At 39.0% G+C, this 20,155-nt stretch overlaps 2 protein-coding genes across 8 annotated transcripts in view; both read right to left on the bottom strand.

The window, feature by feature from the left end:
* The window catches only part of NADK2 (NAD kinase 2, mitochondrial), a 43,201-nt gene extending 30,952 nt beyond the window's left edge, over positions 1 to 12,249 (bottom strand). For 2 of the 3 annotated variants that reach the window (XM_044779416.2, XM_070519756.1), the window contains exon 1: positions 11,677 to 12,249. In XM_044779416.2, the coding sequence (XP_044635351.1) occupies positions 11,677 to 11,979 (303 nt within the window). In that variant the 5' untranslated portion in view covers positions 11,980 to 12,249. The remainder of the gene's footprint in view (positions 1 to 11,676) is intronic. The other variant, XM_044779417.2, reaches the window with a different exon arrangement.
* Positions 12,250 to 18,899: 6,650 nt separating this feature from the next.
* Positions 18,900 to 20,155, bottom strand: part of RANBP3L (RAN binding protein 3 like) — a 47,116-nt gene continuing 45,860 nt past the window's right edge. For all 5 annotated transcript variants that reach the window (XM_014831265.3, XM_070519760.1, XM_070519757.1 and 2 more), the window contains one exon: positions 18,900 to 19,697. In XM_014831265.3, the coding sequence (XP_014686751.3) occupies positions 19,654 to 19,697 (44 nt within the window). In that variant the 3' untranslated portion in view covers positions 18,900 to 19,653. The remainder of the gene's footprint in view (positions 19,698 to 20,155) is intronic.

Genomic DNA, 20,155 nt, shown 5'->3' with positions numbered 1-20,155 from the left:
ATAGAGGTAACATGGAAAACGCACATATAAAGAAAATTAAAATTACATATAATTTTATTACTTATAACAAAATAGTGTTAATATTTTGACACTTACCTTCCCAGTCTTTTGTTTATGAATATTGGGTTAAGAGTTTTAAAATAGTTTTGTGCTTATTCTATAATCTAAAGGGAAATGTATGGTCTCAAAAGAGGAACCGAGGACACATTTGGCTATTTGAAAATTAATACATAAACATTACCTCACAAAAAGATACATACTAGATTAGACAGCCTGTACAACAGTTTAACACATAGACATAAGCCTCATTATATTTAAATAGAGCAAACGAATGTCAAGAATTTTTTTTAAAAGGAAAGCAATGACTAAGGTAATAATTAGATAATCCTTCATTTACTTTAATCAACAAATCAACATAAACCAGTTTTGGAAAACTATTCTTAGAATTTCTGAATATGGATGAACATAGCATTAACATTCAGATTATTACTATCATTACCCAACTATGGATTAACTAAAACTGCACTAACCACTCTCAATGAATATGGATCATAAGGCTCCTCTTCTCTACTCTCTCCCTGGCAATCTCTAGTTTCAAGGCTTTAAAAGACATCTATATGTTGATGCTGATGACTCCAGTCTCTCTAACTCTGGCCCATCTTGAGGACTCCAAATGAATGTACCCAATGGTATATTTGACATCTTTCTCTGGATATCTAACAGGCATCTCAAACTAACATGCTCATTATCAAGCCCCTGATTTTCTAGCAGATTAGTTACCAGGGTATATTATGTTGTTACAATAATTACCTCTCATGAGCCCATTTCAAGAGTGAATTCGTTATACAGCTAGAAATTAAGCTCTAAAAAATTAAAAGTATTCACTCAAATATTTGAATGCCTACTACTGTGTTCATTTAAACATTAGTTGAGCTCAGTCAAATTATTAAATGGGGAACTGAAAACTGCTACGGACAATGAGAACTAATTCAAGTGTACAGTAAGTCTATTAAACCAGTTTCATCAAAGGTACTGTTTCTAACTTGCTATAAGAAAAACTTAAGGGTGGCTAGCCCTCAGACTTCAATTCCCTGTCCAGATTTTTATCTTATGTTCCAATTTTTGGTTTGGACAATATAGAACACGCACCCAGGAATAAAGGACATAAATCTATTGCACATGTACTGTAAATTCTAGTCTGGTGATTCAGAAGCTTTTGTACTTACTTCCTAGCTCTCAGCAAACTCCAGAAAATTAAGATTACTCTGCAGTTGCGTATTAGGAAATTCTGGTTTGAGATGGTAAAGGGGGTTTGAATTTGTGGGGAAAATAATTTCGGAAAACAAAAAACTTCAAGTTTTCCATGAGTTTAATAAGTTTTGCTAGCAACACTAAAATTCCAAATCTAAATACAAAGTTCATTTAGCATCAGAATACTTAACATTGGAACAGAAATGTAACTTCACAAATTCTTGTTCCTACTCAAATTTCTTCTTGTGAACCAATTCTCTAACAACTCACACTCAAGACATTTATTTAGAGAATACAAGTTTTTTGTTTGTTTGTTTTAAGATTTTATTTTTTTCCTTTTTCTCCCCAAAGCCCCCTGGTACATAGCTGTATATTCTTTGTTGTGGGTCCTTCTAGTCGTGGCATGTGGGATGCCGCCTCAGCGTGGTTTGATGAGCAGTGCCATGTCCGCACCCAGGATTCGAACCAATGAAACAACTGGGCCGCCTGCAGCGGAGCACGCGAACCTAACCACTCGGCCACAGGGCCAGCCCCAGAGAACACAAGTTTTTATATTATTTTCTTTAAAGATCTAGGTGGTTGGACTAGTAAGCTTCATTAACATGGACTGGCTAAATCAGGCACATAAGAGAGAAGGCATTTTTAAAAATAACAATAAAAAGCATCAATTAGGATATCTTAAATCACTGTTCAACTGGATCTTATATTTTCTCTAAGTTTTCTCATATTCAAAGGCTGGTAAGAATTCTACCTACCCCTCTGAAAATAACAAGACTTCAAAGATTTAAAAACATACTTTAATCAGACAAAAACAAGAATACATGAATTCTTTGTAAAATGTCTTACAATTAAGAGGTTAGAAAAATTACTGAAATTTAGAACATTCTTAATTCTGCAATGCTACATGATATTAGCAACAAAGTTAACATTTTCTTTCTTTCCCTTTTTTCCAAAAACTTCTGTTAATTATTATCTGCATTAAAAAAAAAAAATTTAAGGTTATTCACAAGGATACTTGGAAAAAGCAGTGTGACTCTAAAAGATCTATAGACAGACACATTTCGGCACGTATAAGCAGGAGTTTCTCCTACAAAATCTCCAAAAGCCAACATCACTTCTCCCCACATAGCTCTAACATTAAAACATAACAGAGGGCCAGCCTAGTGGTTAAGTCCAGCATGCTCTGCTTCTGCAGCCCAGGTTCAGTTCCTGGGGTCAGACCTACACTGCTGTTAGCAGCCATGCTGTGCTGGTGGCCCACATACTAAAAAACAGAGGAAGACTGGCATGGATGTCAGCTCAGGGCAAATCTTCATCAGCGGAAAAAAAAAAAAAAAAAAAAACCCCAGAGCACGAAAGGAGAAAAGGAGGACTCTGACTGGACACAAATTTAACCACCTTAGGGTCAGATGTAATATTTATGCTATTTTCTAAATGATCCAAACACTTTTATTAAAAAGGGTCACAGACATTTTTACTTGACCAAAATCGAATGTATTACAGATACAAATTCTTAACACTTGTTTTATTAGTCAGTTGAGTGTTACTATTTTGTACTCCATGTAATTTCTATGAAAGATCAGTAGGGAAGGAAATAGGACAATGACAGTCTGGTATGTAAACTCACTAGGCATAATTTAAGCACTCAAAAGCATACACACTTAACTAAACACTACACTAAGTGTGACTCAAAATTGCCTTTCAAGGATTAGCGGCACCTAATCAACAGCTAGAAAGTCAACTACTCAGCATGATCAGGCCTAGTGCACTGAAGCCTAAATATTTCTTTACATATATTTGGTATTTATTTGGGTTATTTCTATTCCACTTATCCTTTCTCCCAGGCTCTCACCTTTACTTTCCCCATTGTTCTCTTCCTACTTGAGCATTCCTCTTTTTAATTTTGGTTACCTACTCCCTTATGTTGGTATTGCTCAAATTTCCACCTGTGGCTTGATTATCTGCTCCCATTTCATTTTCCTTGAGTTATCACTCTACTCCAGGGACCTGATCTACCAAGTATACACCAGTAACTAGGAAATCTATCCTGTTACCTCAAGCTTTTCTCTTGGCTACAGGCTCAGATTTTCAAACGCCTACCTTTATATGCACCCGCAAGTAGATCAACTACCTCTCCCCAAACCATCTGATTATATATTCTTCCTTCAAAGTTGCTCTTCTGAGTCCCATATATCAGTTAGTAATAATTTCATTTACCTAAGCAAGAGATTAAACCCAGGTGTCACCTTTAATTCCCCCCCACACTCAATCTCCACAGTCAGTGTGAAGTCCAATAATTATACCTGTAAACTATTTCTCCAATCTGTCCTTTATGTTCGCACTGCCACTGCTTGAGTTCCGGACAATGTCAACTCTTATCTGGTTTCACCCAATAGCTTGCCTCTGGAATTTCTAAACTAGTTCCTTCTTTAATAATCTTTATTTCCCATTCCCCCAATCTAACCACCACCACCAGAAGCCTGCTTTTATACTAGTCCCAGAATGCCGAAGTCTTAGAAAAACTGACCCTGATCACTCCACTCCTAAAGGGAAAGAGAGTAGGGCTGAGCAAGGGTTGTATTCTGCTGCTGAAAGATTGAAAACCACTACCACACAAAAACCAACTCCTTCTCATAACATTTAACACCTTCATAAGATCCAGCCTACCGATTTAGCCTCAATATACTTACTCTTGAGCAATGATTTTCAAACTGCCCTTACAATGGTTGCCACTTCAACCTAATGATCACAACCAGCATTACCCTTAAAGAGAAAATGAACTATACTACAAGTAAAAAGGCCAAATTGTTTCACGTTATCTTTTATTTCAAAAATGAGTATATGTACCAAGTCATGATATAAAATTTTTCTGACTGTGGATTACAGTAAAAAGCATTTGAGTTCTGGGGCCAGCCCAGTGGCCGAGTAAAGTTCGCAAGCTCCGCTTCAGTGGCCCAGGGTTTCGCAAGTTCAATTCTAGGTGCAGACATGGCACTGCTCATCAGCTCATGTTGAGGCAGTGTCCCATGCAGCACAACCAGGGGCACTCACAACTAGAATATACAACCATGTACTGGGGGGACTTTGGGGAGAAGAAGGGAAAAAAAAAATAAGATTGGCAACAGATGTTAGTGCAGGTGCCAATCTTAAAAAAACAAAAAAAAAATCTGAGTTCTTTTTGTTGGCAAAACAATGAACTTTCCCACCATCTCGCTAGTATTGTTCTCTTCCCTTCAAATATAAATTCTTCCTTATTCTTCAATAATTCAAATACCCTAAAATTAAAAGATACCATTTCACTAACATTTTTGCCAATGTGATGAGAAAGTCTGCCAAATGCTGATGAGAAGTGGGGAATCAGGGAGTTGTTCAATTCTTATGGGAAAATTATTTGTACTTCTAATTGCAGCATTTTTTTAAATAGTGGGAAAACTGGAAATGACCTAACCATCTAAACAATAGAATACCATATAGCAATTAAAGTGAATTAACAGATATCAACATAGGTAAGTTTCAAAACCAACAGCGAATAAGAAAAGCAAATTTCTAAATACGCACATATTCTAAAGAATATGACTATATGATGTTAACTTTTAAAGATACAAAACCATAATATATTTTTAATGGACACAGTCATATTAATAAATATATAACATATGCATGTGAAAGATATACATATAACAACTTCAGACTAGTGGTTACCTCTAGGGAGGTAGGGAGGGGAAAAGTTGGAAGCATGGGACTTTAGTTATAACTAACAATTCCTTTCAAAATATCTGAAGCAATTATGGCAAAATAAATATCTGTTAAATCTAGAGAGGTGGATACACAGGTGTCTAGTTACTTTTTGAAACTTTTCTATATGGTAGAAATATTTTGTAACTGAAAATCTAAACTTTAAAAATATCACTAAAAAGTATGACCTAAAAGTTGAAAAAATATTCAAAGGTCTTCTTTTTCCCCTTTCATCCCCGCCCTTCCCCAAATTATTCTCTCCCTTCTCTGTATTCCCATGGACCATTTATAAATAGTTGTAATATGATTTAACATATTTTCTCCATACATTTGGAAACTCTTGTTTATTCACCTTTGATTCTCCAGAACCTAACAGGATGTCCAGCACTTATCAGGTGCTCAATGAATGGGTTGGTGAAAAAATATTTAAAAGTGACACTTTGAACAAATTAAGTCAATCAACAAACTTCCTGAATGTTGGCAACAGTAACACTATAAGCACATATTTTTAAAGCAGATAATAATTTTTATAATTATTTTCTCTACTACAAAAATACTTAATAGAAAGTAAAAAATTCAAAACTATAACTGCACAAGAACTGCACAAGAAATTAGCTCAAAAACGAAAAACACACAAAATACCACCGAAGCAAAGTTAAATTCAACAACTCTTCACTTACTTCAGGGGTCTATCTTAGTAAAAGAACCTACTCTGAAGTGATCAAGTCAGTGCCATTTTAGGTACATAATTTAATAAATATAACAGTGACATTCACATAATAATCATTATTGTGGCTGTAAACTTATAATTATTCTGCTTTAAATTAAATTACATAAATTATAGATTAATTTGATCTTCCTAAAAATTATGTACAAAAGGAAAAGCAGACATTATTATACCTATTTCAAAACCAAAGAGGCTAAGAGAGGGAGGGAGGGAGGGAGGGAGGTTGGGTTACTCACTCAAGTTTACAAAGACAACAGACTGTGGTGCCAGGATCAAAACTCAGATCTCCTACTCTTAATCCAGGACTTGTCCACTTACATTTTACTCCTGCATGAGAACTGTAAATACTCATCAGGCCACTAAGCCTTGATTATAATGATTAAGTTACACAGGTCAAGAACTATTCCGTTCCTTATCATGTCCTAATTCTACCAACTTTCAGTTAGGAAGAAGAGAGGCAACTGGTTGAACTCTCCTTGAAAGCAAATGTTTTACAGAGGTTGGTCTACTGATTCTTGCACAATCCACATCCAGCGGTTTATTGTAATATATATATGTAATAAATATTCCTAAGGCATGAAATAAATGACACACTCGCTGATATTTGAAATACACATTTCTGTTACATATTACAAAGGTCAATGATAGTGAAACAAACTCAACTTATACTAGCTGAGAAAATATTAATGTGCATTGATAAACACTTTTTTTTACACAGAGCTTAATTCATATAATTAAGAATATAGGAAAAGTAATCACAGTAAAAAACTGTTATTTACAATATCATGTCTGTCCACATACTTGTTTTTTTTAAAACCTCTCCCAGGTAATCCTGATACACAGTGAAGGCTGAAAATCAGGACTTTAAAGCACGTTGGTCAATGATGATTCTGTTAATGGTGGAATTTCAGCTACAGTGATATTCAATCCTTTTTTACATCTTTATGAGTCTTGTATTTAACTGTAAATAAAGCCTCTATTTTCCAAGTTGTGTTCCACAAAATTTAAAATGTTTTCTACCCCCAAAAAAGAAAAAGTCCATGGTCATATAAAAACCATCTTTTGTTTAGCCTCATGTTTCTCAAATATATTCACCCATGAAACCTCTTTCTGGGAATTCACACTGGTAACCTCCACCTTAAGCTTTCACCAGCTAACATCTTCTGGAAGAGTGACAGTTGGAAATAAAGCCCTGGACTGGAAGCCTCAGACAAAAAAACTAAAAATGATTTTTAAAAACATGAGAAAGATATCATCTTTTTTAGTGGGGATGGAGTGGCCAAGAAGATGATGACTAAGATGCAGTCCTTGCCATCAAATCTAGAGACGAAAATAATCCCAGATTATACTCTAAAGTGAAAAATTCAAAAACTTTAAGTATTATGAAGCTAAAGTGAAGAACACCTAACACAACCCTGGCAGCCAGAGAGAGGCACAGCAAGGTTATCAAGGATGGCTTCCTGTGAGAGTAATGTCTGAGCTTGACCTCAAAGGAAGAACAGGAATTGGCTAGAAGATAGAGGAGCATTCAAAGCAAAGGGGGCTGCAAAAGGAAAGACACTGACGGATGCAAAGCAAACCACCCTGAAAGACCACTTTTCCCCTACCAGGTTGGCAAAGACCCCAAAATGTGATAAAGTGCTTATGGAAAAACAATCACCTTCATACATTGCTGGGGATGGTATACATTGGGCCAGCCTCTAAGGGAAGCATTTGGCAACACCTATTAAAATTTCAAATGCACACACCTTTTTACTCAGCAATTCCACTTTTAGGTATTTATCTTAGAGCTTGATTTGTACATGTATAAATTAACATTCATTATTCATTACAGAATGTACTTTAAAAATTAAGGCATATGCACACAATGGAATATACATACCTTTAAAAAAAAAAAAGAACAAGGTGCACGATAGCTTAAATAGTATGTTACCATTGGATAAAAAGGGATGGACAAAGGACTATTTCACTGTGTTAATTTGTATGTATACATTATTTCTGGAAGGAAACACAAGAAATTGATAACACTGGTTACTTCCAGGAACAAAAACTGAGTGCCCAGTGACAAGAGAAAGACTTTGTTGTATACCCATCTGTATCTTTTACATTTTGAACCATTTTATTGCACTACTGATCCATAAATAGACAAAATAAAATCAGCACAACTTCTAATGCAAATTAAAGCAGGCTGAAATGAACAGAAAATGAAGTTCAAGGCAAGAATTGATCAGAAATAAAGCTCAAGAAGTAGACAGGAGCCAATTCATGAAGGGCCTTCTTTGGCGTATTAAGGATCATGACAGTTAGCCTATGGCAGTGTTTCTCAAAGTGTGATCTGAGGACCACTTGCAAACCTGGAGCTTGTTAAAAATGCAGAACTCTGGACAAAGAGCCAGCAACCTTAAGGATGTGGTTCAGAAAGGGAGAGTCTGGGAATTCTCCACCAACTGAATCAGAATCTGGGGGGCTAAGGTTCAGGCATTTGCATTTTGAATTTCCCAGGTGACTCTACAGGTTATGGGGATGCTTTTGAGGAATTTCAAGCAAAGGAATAAAGTGGCCAGCTGTTCACTTTAGATAGACCACTCTGGTGCCTGTGTCTATAAGATGTGAGAGGAGTGACATTCCGTTAGAAAACTCTGGCCGTACTCCAGATCATGTTCTTTAACTTGATAAAGACTCATATTGCATACACTACACTCATTGCACACCATGTGGCAATGCAATGCCCAAGAACTACAACCTAAGCTACACCACTGTTTTCAGAAACAGAGTCAGGGAAACAAAATCCAAGGTGCTACATTTCCCAAATCTGCTAAGACGACAATAACTAGGAATAATTTAATCCAACAATAGAGGAACTGAAATGAAATTATTCTATCCCATTATGAAAATAATTTTTTAAAAAAACTAAAAATGGGAACCAATAAAGGGAGCTGTCTCTGGGGTTGTAAGACTTGGCATGCGGGGAGAGAGGAATGGAAACTGCTCATTTCTTATCTGGTATATAATACAATATTCTTAAATAAAACCTTCTTTTTGGCCAATAGGCATTTTCACGATGACAAAATCCTTTCCAATCAGGTTCAATTCGTGCAAAGGTCTAATTTGTAAGTGTCAAAGACCCTGTTAAGAAAAGTTCCACATCTGCCAACAGCAACAGCTCTTATGATGCAAGTAAACTGTAATAATAGTTTAATTAGCCCTTGCAAGGGCAAGAGCTGGCAGAGTTGGTAGAGCTGGCAGAGAGGTAAAATCCTTGACTAGAATCCTCTAGTCACAAGAAAAGTCACCCATTACTTAGGGGAAGGGAAAAGCAGGATTTAAAAATAAAGCAATGTAACCAATATGAGAGAGTAACTGAAAGTCAAACTTTGACCCAGTCTGAAGGAAGTAAACCTATTTTGTACAGGCTTTATCACCTAGGTATTTCCTCTAATTGTTTAAGTTTCTACAGAGTTAGAAAACCATGAGGCTTCAAGGTATAAAATTATACCAGCACTCCATCCCTCATCTTCCATTTGCATTTTAACAAGTAACCTAATGGAGATCTATTTTGCAACAAAACCTCCACCACCACCACAAAAGGGAACCCTCTGATACAAAACTTCCGGTTACCACACATTATAGACATAGTAGCCATGGTGCCAGAAGACTCAAGTATGCACATAGCCACTTTCTTCTATACCTAATGCACATGATTCATATACCTTAGTACCGTCTATTGAGCAAAATAGCAAATAATATTAATCATCTCACCATTCCTATTACAGAACCCCATTTTAGAACAACTTCACACAGCCTAGTATTCTTTGGCTTGTTCCTGATTTTTGGTCTGGGCTCCACCTAACGCTATTCCATTCTGAATACTGGCTTTAACATAAATGATAAAACTCAAATCAGTAAGGAACTAACCCACAAAGTTTAACTGAAATGAGAACTATTTCAAAACTGTGTTCTATAGTCCAGAAGTTTTACTTCAAAGTTTTCTTATCCCAAACAGCACTACCTGGTGACAGACAAATATTTACCTATTAGAGATTTCCCTTCAGATATGCAGAGTGGGTGCGTTAGGTAGTTTGATTTTTAGACTTATTGATTTGCCTACATTTAAAAAGTTCTGACTAATAGCAATCTAGTTCAGAGGTCCAAGAATTAATCTGATTCAGAGGTCACCCATTTTCTTGAGACCTTGAAAAAGTTATCCAGAGATTCAAAATGCCAGTGCTGGAAAGGGCCTTGGAGGCGACTAGTCCAACTCTAGTTTTCACACGCTGAACTAGGTGAAATCACTCTGAAAACTGACAGTACTACACAAAAAGCATCATTTCACCCATAAAGCCCAGAGAGGTCAAAAAGACTCATAGAAACTTAACCACACAGAACTGAGGCTAGAACTCCAAGCTCCCAACCCCCAACCCCACACGCTGAACATGTCACTCACGTGTTCTACTTTAAATTGTTGTGGGAGGCTTCCAAAATATTGTATGAAGTGCATATTTATGGGCATATAGTATTTGACAATTTGTAAAAAGCAGATTTTGCAAAATTAGGAGTACAACACAAAGAGACACATCTCCTTCCCAAAATAGAAACACTTTTTTCTAACATTACTATTCCGTGTCACCCCAATTTCACTCCCTAACACAAACTCAACTACCCCAACCTCCTGCTCAAACTGTTGATTTACTCTTTAAATGATGCAAATGTTTTCTATAAACTGCCACCTTCAAACACTCAGGGAAAAGAGAAAAACAAATCTGCAGCCAGCACTTCCATCAGATACATCATTAAAGAATCAAGAAATTTAACGCTGAAAATAGATTTAGTACTTAAAAGATGATTTACAATTTCATTTTGATACCTCTACAAAATATTACAAAAAAATTTTGCTGAAGATTACAAACAAGAAGTTTAGGACAGGCTGTCTACTCTTGCACAGAATTCTACAAGATGATGGTTATAGGCAACTAATTCCAAAGCCTTTTGGTGCAGTGTCAACAATTAGAGATTTCCAACAGAGACTTTTCTGGACATACTGTGCATGCTAGCATCTCCACTCTGCTTATCCTAAAGTTGACGGGTGGGGGCATGGAATCAAAAGTTTCTAAAGGAGAGTGAAGGGAGAGAATATTCAGGGTTTTTTTTTTCTTGGATGGATTCATATATTTTGCAAAGATATTAATCAATATGTATTCCAAATATAACCTACCCTAGAGGTCTACATTATAGACGTAGGCTCTTTATTCCATAATTAGCAGGTTTACCTGCCCTTTGTCTTGACCTTTCTACTTAATAACATACACTATTCAAAGTCAGATTTTCTCCCTCGCTTTTCCTGACACCAAAGACACGTGGGCTTTTAAAACAAACTGCTAGGACCTCGTCTGACGACCACGTCCCAGCTCGGAGAAGGCTCACTCACTCAGACCGGCTTTGCGGAGCGCCCCAGGCCCCGCAGTCCAGCAGAGCAAGAGGGGGTGTGTCCGCGGTCCCCGGGCCCTCTTTGTCGCGGCCCGCAGCGGCGCCCCGGGGCCCCCTTTCTCTGCACGGCCTGGGGAGCTATTCCAGACCGTCCAGACGTCAGCCAGCCGCCCACCTTTCCTGGGGCTGCTGTCGCCATTCCCGACAAGGGGGTGGGGGTGCCGAGGGCACAAATGAACCCCCAAACTCCTCTCGCTGTGAAAGCCCCGCTTCCCCATCCAATGCTCCCTCCAGACGCCCCCGCCCAGGGAATCTCTGCCCTAACAGTGACCCCTCTCTCTGCCACACACACACACACAGAGGCAAGGGGGGCCCTACGAGCGAAGCCAGAGGGAGTGGGGACAGCGAGCAGGGCAGGCAGGGCATCTGGGGTGCCCTGGGAAGAAAGGTCGTCCCGAGAGGTCTCGCCCGAGAGGGCGCGGCCGCTCCCCAAAGCCGCGGCCGAGCCCAGACCCAACGGCGGGGCCGCCGGGACCCACCAGCTGCTTCAGGTCCTCCTCCGAGAGCTCCGCGTAACGGTACCGCTGCTGCTCGAACTCGTACCGGGTGGTTTTGGCCACTACCACCACCCGGGACGGGCGGAAGCCGCCTTCGGGGCGGCTGCCACAGCCCGCCAGCTCGCGCGGCTGACCCTGCCCCAGGTGCCGCCGGCCGCCGCCGTCACCGCCGAGCTGCGGCCGCGCGGCGGGGCCTCCTGCGCCCGGCCCCCTCAGCGCCGCCGCCCGGCCGCCCGCCACGCGACGACAGCTGCCCAGCAGAAAGCCCCGGTAGCAAGTCATCATCGGCGTGGCCGGGGCTGCAGGCCCAGGCTCCCGCCTCCGCTCCCCGCCGCCAGGAGTGCGCGTTGCCCGCGCCGCCCCGGCCTCTAAGTCGGCACCGGGCGGGCAGAGGTTAAGTGCACAGTGGCGCGTGGCCCGCGCTGCGAGGGGGACGTGCCCAGACGTTGACGGGGGCGGAGAAAGCCGGGCGATTGGAAGGCGGGAGATCCCACGCGGGGGAAAGGTGGGCGGGGAAGAGCTGGAGGCCTCAGAGTACCGGGTTTTGTTTGTTTGCGTTCCCGTTTCCATTCACGCCTGCGCAGTGGCCACTTCGCCGCCCGCCGGCCGACCTCTCCCTCCGCCTCCTTCCCCGAGGTCGCTCTAAGACCACCCCCGTCAACGCTCTCAGCCAATCAGAGCCCGCTGAGGTTTTGGAGCCAGAGGAGCTGCGGCGATTGGCTGCGGCCAAGCGAAGGGCTGGAATTCTATTTGGCGTTCGAGCTGCCTTTGGAATCCAGCTGGAACCGGTCTGAGGCGGCGCGGGAAGCGGCTGGGGTTTTGAGCGCCTGGCGGGAAGGCGGGTGCCGGGCATCTTGTTTGGGTTCCGGCCTTTTTCATTGTTGCGCGTAAGACTAGACCGCGTAAGTGTAGACCGTTTCGTTGTTTCAGTTAAGAGTAGGCCCCTTTGTTCGTTCATTCAACCAACTCGTGTTCAATGGCTGGTATTTCCAACGCTGGGCTAGGGGCTGAGGAGACTTACCAGGACCAACTGCATAATTTGAGAGGCCTCGTGCAAAATGAAAATATGAAGCCCCTTGTTCCGAAGTTAGGAAGAATTGCAAGACGGGCAGAGAGCAGAGACCCAAGCGCCGGGCCCATCTAAGAGCTGCACAGGTCGCAGCCCCTGCAGACCACCAAAAAACTCTTTAAGTGTAGAGGAAGAAAGAGGGGTAGACCTCGAGGAAATTACAGGATTATGGATAGAGGAGCCTGGCCAAGTGGAGCGTTTCTAGATGAGGAGATAAGGTTGAAAAGTTGAACAGGAAAGGAATGAAGGATTAAGAATGTTAATTTGGACTTTATCCAATAGGCAGTAGTTTTTTGAAGGCTTTTTACTAGAAAGAAGTGAGTCCTCAAAGCAATGTTTGATGACTGTTGATCTGGCTTGGAACGTTGGACAGATTGGGAGGCAAGAGGAGGAAGGGAGGATTGGGTGCAGTTGGAATAGTTACACATAGACCTGGGCTAGGGTAGTTGTAATGGAAATAGAAGAAAATGCTCCTGTTAGAAGGGGAGAGTCAGATGGCAGTGCACCTCCTAGTGTTTCTCTCTCCTGCTCCTTAGATCCACTTGCTTTGGCACCCTCTTTGCTGCTTTGTAGTCCTAGCACTATCAGTAACGAGCTTTTGAACTTTGGGCAGATTACTTCATCTTTCTGAGCCTCAGATTCCTCCTCTATAAAATGAGGGAGTTGAACTAGGGTGATGCCAAGGTTCTGTCAAGCCCAAGTTGATTCTGAATATGTGAATCGGCTAGGCACCACCACCGACGTTTATTCATTGGTTCATTGAATGTTATTTGAGTCCCTGCTATGTGCCAGGTAGTGTATTAGATTGGGAAATACACAATGGAGTCTGATAGATGTCTATTTTAAGTAGGTCACTGACCCCTTCTGGCCAGGAGCTTTGCCTCACAGCAGCTGCTAATATTGACTTGTAGTGGAAACTTAAGCACATTTCTTAACTTCTGTGGGACATGAGTTACTCATTTATAACTTGAACATCCTCAAAGTCCTTTCTACTCTTACTATTTCAACACTTCATAATTCATTAGATTTTAGGAAGGAAGAAAAGGGAGAAGTCACCATTGACACCAAGGTTTAAAGCTTGGGTAAACAGGAGAATGTCAGTTGATCCATTTGTTAGGAAAAAATGAATCTAGAAAGCCTGTTTTAGATCAAAATCTATGAGCTTTGTCATGCATGTGTTGTCTACCCATTTCAAAGATAAGAACTCAAAGTTTTGGATCTCCCCCATTTCCAGCTACAAACTCACCTACAGTGACATCTTCTCAGTTAAGAGAGCCCTTTGTCCATTGTTATTTTTGAATCCTATCTCCTTCCCAGTCCTCAAAAATGTTACTCCAAGTTATCCCCTTTAATATACTTTAGTTCTCCCTCTCTCCTGGACTTTCTTCTTCAATATTTAAATATGCTTATGTCTATGATATCTTAAACTTTAAAAAAAAAAAAAAAAAAAACTTTTAGGTGCTGGCCCCGGTGGCGCAGCGTTTAAGTGTGCTCGTTCTGCTTCCGCAGCCCAGGGTTTGCCGGTTCGGATCCTAGGTGAGGACATGGCACTGCGTGGCAAGCCATGCTGTGGCAGGCGTCCCACATATAAAGTAGAGGAAGATGGGCACAGATGTTAGCTCAGGGCCAGTCTTCATCAGCAAAAAGAGGAGGATTGGCAACAGCTAGCTCAGGGCTAATCTTCCTCAAAAAAAAAAAAAATACACAAACTTTTAAGCCCTAGCTCTTTACATATTGCCTACCTTCCCTTTATAGCTAAGATTCTTGGAAGAGTAGTCTGGTCATCATTGCCACATCCCTGCCTCCTGTTCATTCCTTAACCTATGGTAATCTAGTTTCTCCCCACCACTTGACTAATTAGTGCTCTTGCCAAGTTGACCAAAGATTCAATTGTAAACTCAGAAGACATTTTTCAGCCCTTAAAATGACTTGATCTTTCTGCAGCATTTGAAATGATTGTCATTTTCTCTTGAAATTTTTTACTCTGGCTCCTGATACACCAGTACCTAATGGAGTTTCTCCCATCTCTCTGTCCCCTTTCTGGGTTCTTCCCAAGCTCATCTTCAGGATTTATCCTTCCCTTCTCTTCCCTTCCCTTCCCCATCCTTTCTTTCCCTTCTCTCTCTCCACACTTCTTCATGAGTTCATCTAATATTGTGTAATGAAAAGAGCTTGGGTTTTGGATTTTAAAAAGACGTTGGTTCAAATCCCAGCTTAAACATTTAATACCTTTTTCAACCTTGGACTAGTTCCTTAACCTTTCTGAGCCTGCTTCTTCATTTATAAAATATAATAGCACCTTTGTAACATTGTAATAGCTGTGTGCCCATTACAAAGTATACAGTTGGCAAATATTAGCCTCTTTCCTCTTCCATGACTTCAACTACTACCACTATCTCTAGCCCAGACTGTCTCCTGAGCTTCAGATCCTTATTTCTAACTTCCTATTGGATAATACCTCTTGAGTCTTATACATACAACACATGTTAACGGAGACCAAATTATATTTGATTGGCCGCTATGGGCCAGGCACCCTGCTGCGTGCTAGAGATAAAATGATAAATAAAAAGGCAGTCTCCCTTTGGAGGAACATAAAGTCTGTGCAGTGGTAGAGTTATACACGGGATGCTATAGGAATTTGGAGGAACAGGTCTTAACTCAGCCTAAGAGGAATTAGGGAAAGTTTTCTGGAAATGTCATAAGTTAAGCCTTACAGAATGAGTAGGTATTAACCAGAATCAGCAAGAGTGAGAAAGGAATTCCACAGAGGAAACAGCCTGAACAAAGGCATGGAGCAATGAAATAGCAGTTCTGAATTCCTAGAGAATTTAGAGGGAGGCAGGCAACATTGGGAGGTGAGGCTAGACAGGTAGACAGGAGGAAAGACATGAAAAGTGATAGATCCATGCTTAGGAACTTGGCTTTTATCCTGTATTTGCTAGGAAGCCACTAAAAGGAGAAAATGGCTTGATTAGCTTCTCAAAGATTATGAATAGGAATTTCTTATCGGAAACACAAGTAATGAATAAATGAAAGATACTCGACCTTATTAGGAATCAGAAAAGCACAAATTAAGGTAATAGAGAAATGGTCTTTTGTATCCACCAGATTGGCAGAAAGTGTGAAGTTTTGGTAATCCTCTAATTTTTTGAGAACTATTATATCATCAAGTCTTTATTAGGCATTTGCTAGTTATTTCAATAACTCCTCCAATGCCATAGTTTCCAGACATCATCTTAGAAACTACGGGTGTGTTTATGTATTCCAGTTTGTCAGCTCCAGTACTGTGGGTATTATCTGGCTGTTGCAAAACAGACCAAAGGAAAGTACTGGCATTCATGGATTAAATATCAGTTTCAACTACCCTCAAGCAGCTAAAATAATCGGTAACGTTACTGAGTTTCAAACTTGAACCCCATCTATGGCAAGGCTGGTGTACTTTTCTAGTGAATGAGACTACCCAACCACCTGGTAGCCACATCTCAAGAAAGCTTAATTGTCAATATTTTATGGGAAAAATTACATATCATTGTGATATTCACAATTTGAAGATTTACAAAAGTTAAGATGTAGCTTTCCCATCCCCTAGAACTCCTTCCAGCTCACTTCATGTACATTCTGACTCCGTGAAAGATATACACTCCTCCTTTTTTTTGTGACATCCACATACTCCAAGACCTGTATAGGATATTAATCCCTGGGGACTAAATGTTCCTGTCTTTGGCAGTAATGGATATAAAATAATATTTTAAGAGAGAACATTTTGATGGTCCATAATTAAGCTGAATAACTTGGTAAAGTCCTGTTGAAAGAGGAGAATGTTTAGATTATCTTAATATAAGATATGTAATTAGCTATAATATTAAACATATATCTATTTGGGCAATAGTTATCTAAGTAAATTTTAATAAAAGCAGCTTCTGTGGAAATCTAAGAGGATGTGTGCTTTGAAATCACCTACCTAATAACTTGTGAAAATGAATATCATTGTGTGATTGATCTCTTCACATTAACGGGGGACAGAGGATATAGAAAAGCCAAAAAGGAGACAGCCAGGGGAAGATATAGGAAAAAGAGAAACTATAAAATATTTTTATTATCCTCCCAAAATATTACCAAATATTTGCATAAAGATTATAAGAAGGAATAGTAGAGTGGACAGGAAATGGGTTGAAAGTTGTAAGCTAAATATCATGTTTCTGCTGTTAGTAGCCATGTCATAATCTGGAAATTTTCACTCTTTCTCTCTCTGCCTTCCTGATATTCTATTTTGGTTCTGTTGCACTGGCATTTCTATATAGATCAGAAATTGAGGTGGTCTAATTTTTTTGCTTGGCATATGCAAAGAAGTACAAGGGAAATCACAGAAGGAAAGAATGAATTCAAATTATATTAAAATGTTTGAGGCATTGAAAAAATATTGCTTCATCTCCACCCTAAGGTAGGGGCAAGAATGAACAGGTCAGGAAGATAAAGATCTCTATTCTCTGCTTTACTTTAACAATTTAGGGCAATCACAATGTTCCCGTATCAGCTAAGTTCTGATAAGAAGAGAGAACCAATTCTTTATCATCTTCTCCAGATATCTCCCTGTTTATGCTGTGCTTCTAATGAAAATTTTTCACTGAGTGTGTTCTGCATCAGAGTCACTCTTTTGGATTAAAAAAAAAACCCAACTTTAAACTTCTGTTTTTCCATTCTTTTTATTCTTCCATTCATACTAAAGCTTTTCTTTTCTCTGTTTTTTTTCCTTCTCTCTATCTTTCCCCTCTTCCTCTCTCACATTAACTTTTATTCTATTTCCTGAGTCATTGCTTAGTTGAGAAATAAAAGATTTTATTTACTATGTTTCTTCCAGAGTCAGTGGAAGAATGACTGGGCTTCTCATAGGGGCTAACATTTAATAAGTTATAGTTGCTGCGTTATAGGGAAAGAGCAAAACTTTGAATAATTAACATACTAACTAAATTATAGTCTAAAAGAGTTAATTCAGTTTTCATAAGCTAAAGTAAACTTGCAAGCATTAGCTCAGGTTTGACAATAAATACATATATATAATTACTTTTAATACTAAAAATAAAGTGATGTAAGTTTAAAAAAATATGTATTCACATATATACATCCAAATGAATATTGTGGGCCTGGCCCTGTGGCTGAGTGGTTAAGTTCACGCACCCTGCTTTCGCAGCCCAGGGTTTCACAAGTTCAGATCCTGGGCTTGGACCTACCACTGCTAGTCAAACTGTGCTGAGGTGGCGTCCTACGCAGCAGAACCAGAAGGACCTGCAACTAGAATACACAACTGTGTACTGGGAGGCTTTGAGGAGAAGAAGGAAAAAAACCAAATGAATATTGTTCTTCGAAGTAAAATTTTGTGAAGTTGTAGTATTATTCCAAATATGTCGTCATTGTTCAAAACATTTTCAGAAATCATTTTGGAATTGTGAATCATCTCCTTGTTATGGACTGAATGTCTGTTCTCCCCGAATTCATACATTGAAGCCCTAGCCCCCCATGTGATGATATGGAACTTTAGGGGGTAATTAGGGTTAGATGAGATTATGAGAGTAGGGCCCTGGTCTACTGGGATTAATGCCCTCATAAAAAGAGACATCAGAGAACTTGTTCTCTCCTCTCCCTGTGCTCCCACAAAGAAGCTGTCATGTGAGCATAACAGTGAGATGCTGGCCCCCTACCAGCCAAGAGAAGAAGCCTCAGAATGAAACCTACTTTGCCAGCACCCTGATTTTGGTCTTCCCAGCCTCCAGGACTTCGAGAAATAAATGTCTGTTGTTGAAGCCACCCAGTCTGTGGTATTTTGTTATGGCAGCCTGAGCGGACTAAGATACCTCTAATAGGGGAATTGTTTAGGGGGTCACAATCAAAAGTCATTTTGAAGCCATGGAGTGATAAAACTGGATTGAAAAATGAAATATGGCTATAAGTACTGAGACTAATTTTCCTATATAACTCATGAAGTATCTCTGAAACAAATCTCAAAAGAGGGGCATCAAAACTCTTGCATGATTGTTGAAATTACTGTAGTCTACCATAATAACAGCATTTAAGAGAAAAGTTCACTAGGCAATATATGATATATCTGTTTTTAAAAAAGTCTCTATACAGCCACACCAACTAGAATATTAATCACAATTTAATTACATAAAGCAAAGAACAACTAAAGTTAACATGTCACTTTTTCTATACTTACTGTTTTGATACATAGGTAATATATTTTATTCATTCCTTCACCAACTATTGGATGCTGACTGTGCATCAGCATATACAAGGTACAATAGATACGAGTCCAAGAACAAATATTCTCTTTAAAGGAATTCATACCATGAATATATAATCTTACAGTATTAGAAAATCCAAAGGCTAAATGAAAATATACATTTCCCAGAAGGAAAGCATGATTTAATGAAATGTTATCATGTAGTTATAGTGTTTTTCAAAGAAATGACTCTGGAAATGTTGTAAAATATTTGTTTTATGGCCAATGCTTGACTGAAAAAATAAATATTTAGTTAGATATTTATCAAATCCAGCAATTTATAATTCTGTTGTATCCATCAATGTGATGCATAGTCCAAATTAGTTATCAAATCCTATTCTAAATTAACTTCTTCAAAAATGATAAATTTTGAACTTCCAAAGTCTATGTATTTCTTAAATTCTGTCATTTTCCCCACAATAATCAAAATGTAAAATCTCAGAATTATGAGACTACATAAGAGAAAAATTTTAATTGCAACAAATTATATTTCTTGAACTTTTCTATAAAAACTCTTCAAGGAATGAACAGGATCTTCCCATTTAGTTAGGATGGTTTAGTTTTCTCAGTAAGGTGATCTTTCTGTAGATGTCATGTTTATAACAGATAGCACTCATGAACAGGCAACCGACTGTCTGTGGGTCCATCTAGAAGAATCTGTGATATAAATTTAAAATAATTATTATATAATATATTCATATTAGATTTAATATTGAGGACAACTGAACATAAATACTCATGAATATGATTACTGGTGAGGAAATGAAATATATAGACTCTATATTTTTATAAGTGACATTTGGAAATGTTGCTAATTTTAAACATGACATTTTCAGAATAATTAAACCCTTAACTCATGGGCAACGAAGTTTAAAATATTAGACTTTTTATTGCTTCCATAACATTTATGCATTTGTATGCAACACCTCTTGGAGAAGGTACTAAGAGAAAAAGGGATAAAATAGCAAGGAAAGGAGGTTCATATGATTGACATTTACTTTGCATTATTTCCCTTGTTTCTCATTTTGTATGAAGATAGTTGCAAATCACTCCTTTCCAAAAATGGAATATAATAGAATATAGATTCTACTCATAAACATGTATCATTTGTTGAT

The sequence above is a fragment of the Equus asinus genome, chromosome 10 (genome assembly GCF_041296235.1).
Source record: "Equus asinus isolate D_3611 breed Donkey chromosome 10, EquAss-T2T_v2, whole genome shotgun sequence".
NCBI classification, from domain to species: Eukaryota; Metazoa; Chordata; class Mammalia; order Perissodactyla; family Equidae; genus Equus; species Equus asinus.
Note: the sequence above shows the minus strand (reverse complement) of the source record. Positions and strands in the feature narration are given on the sequence as shown.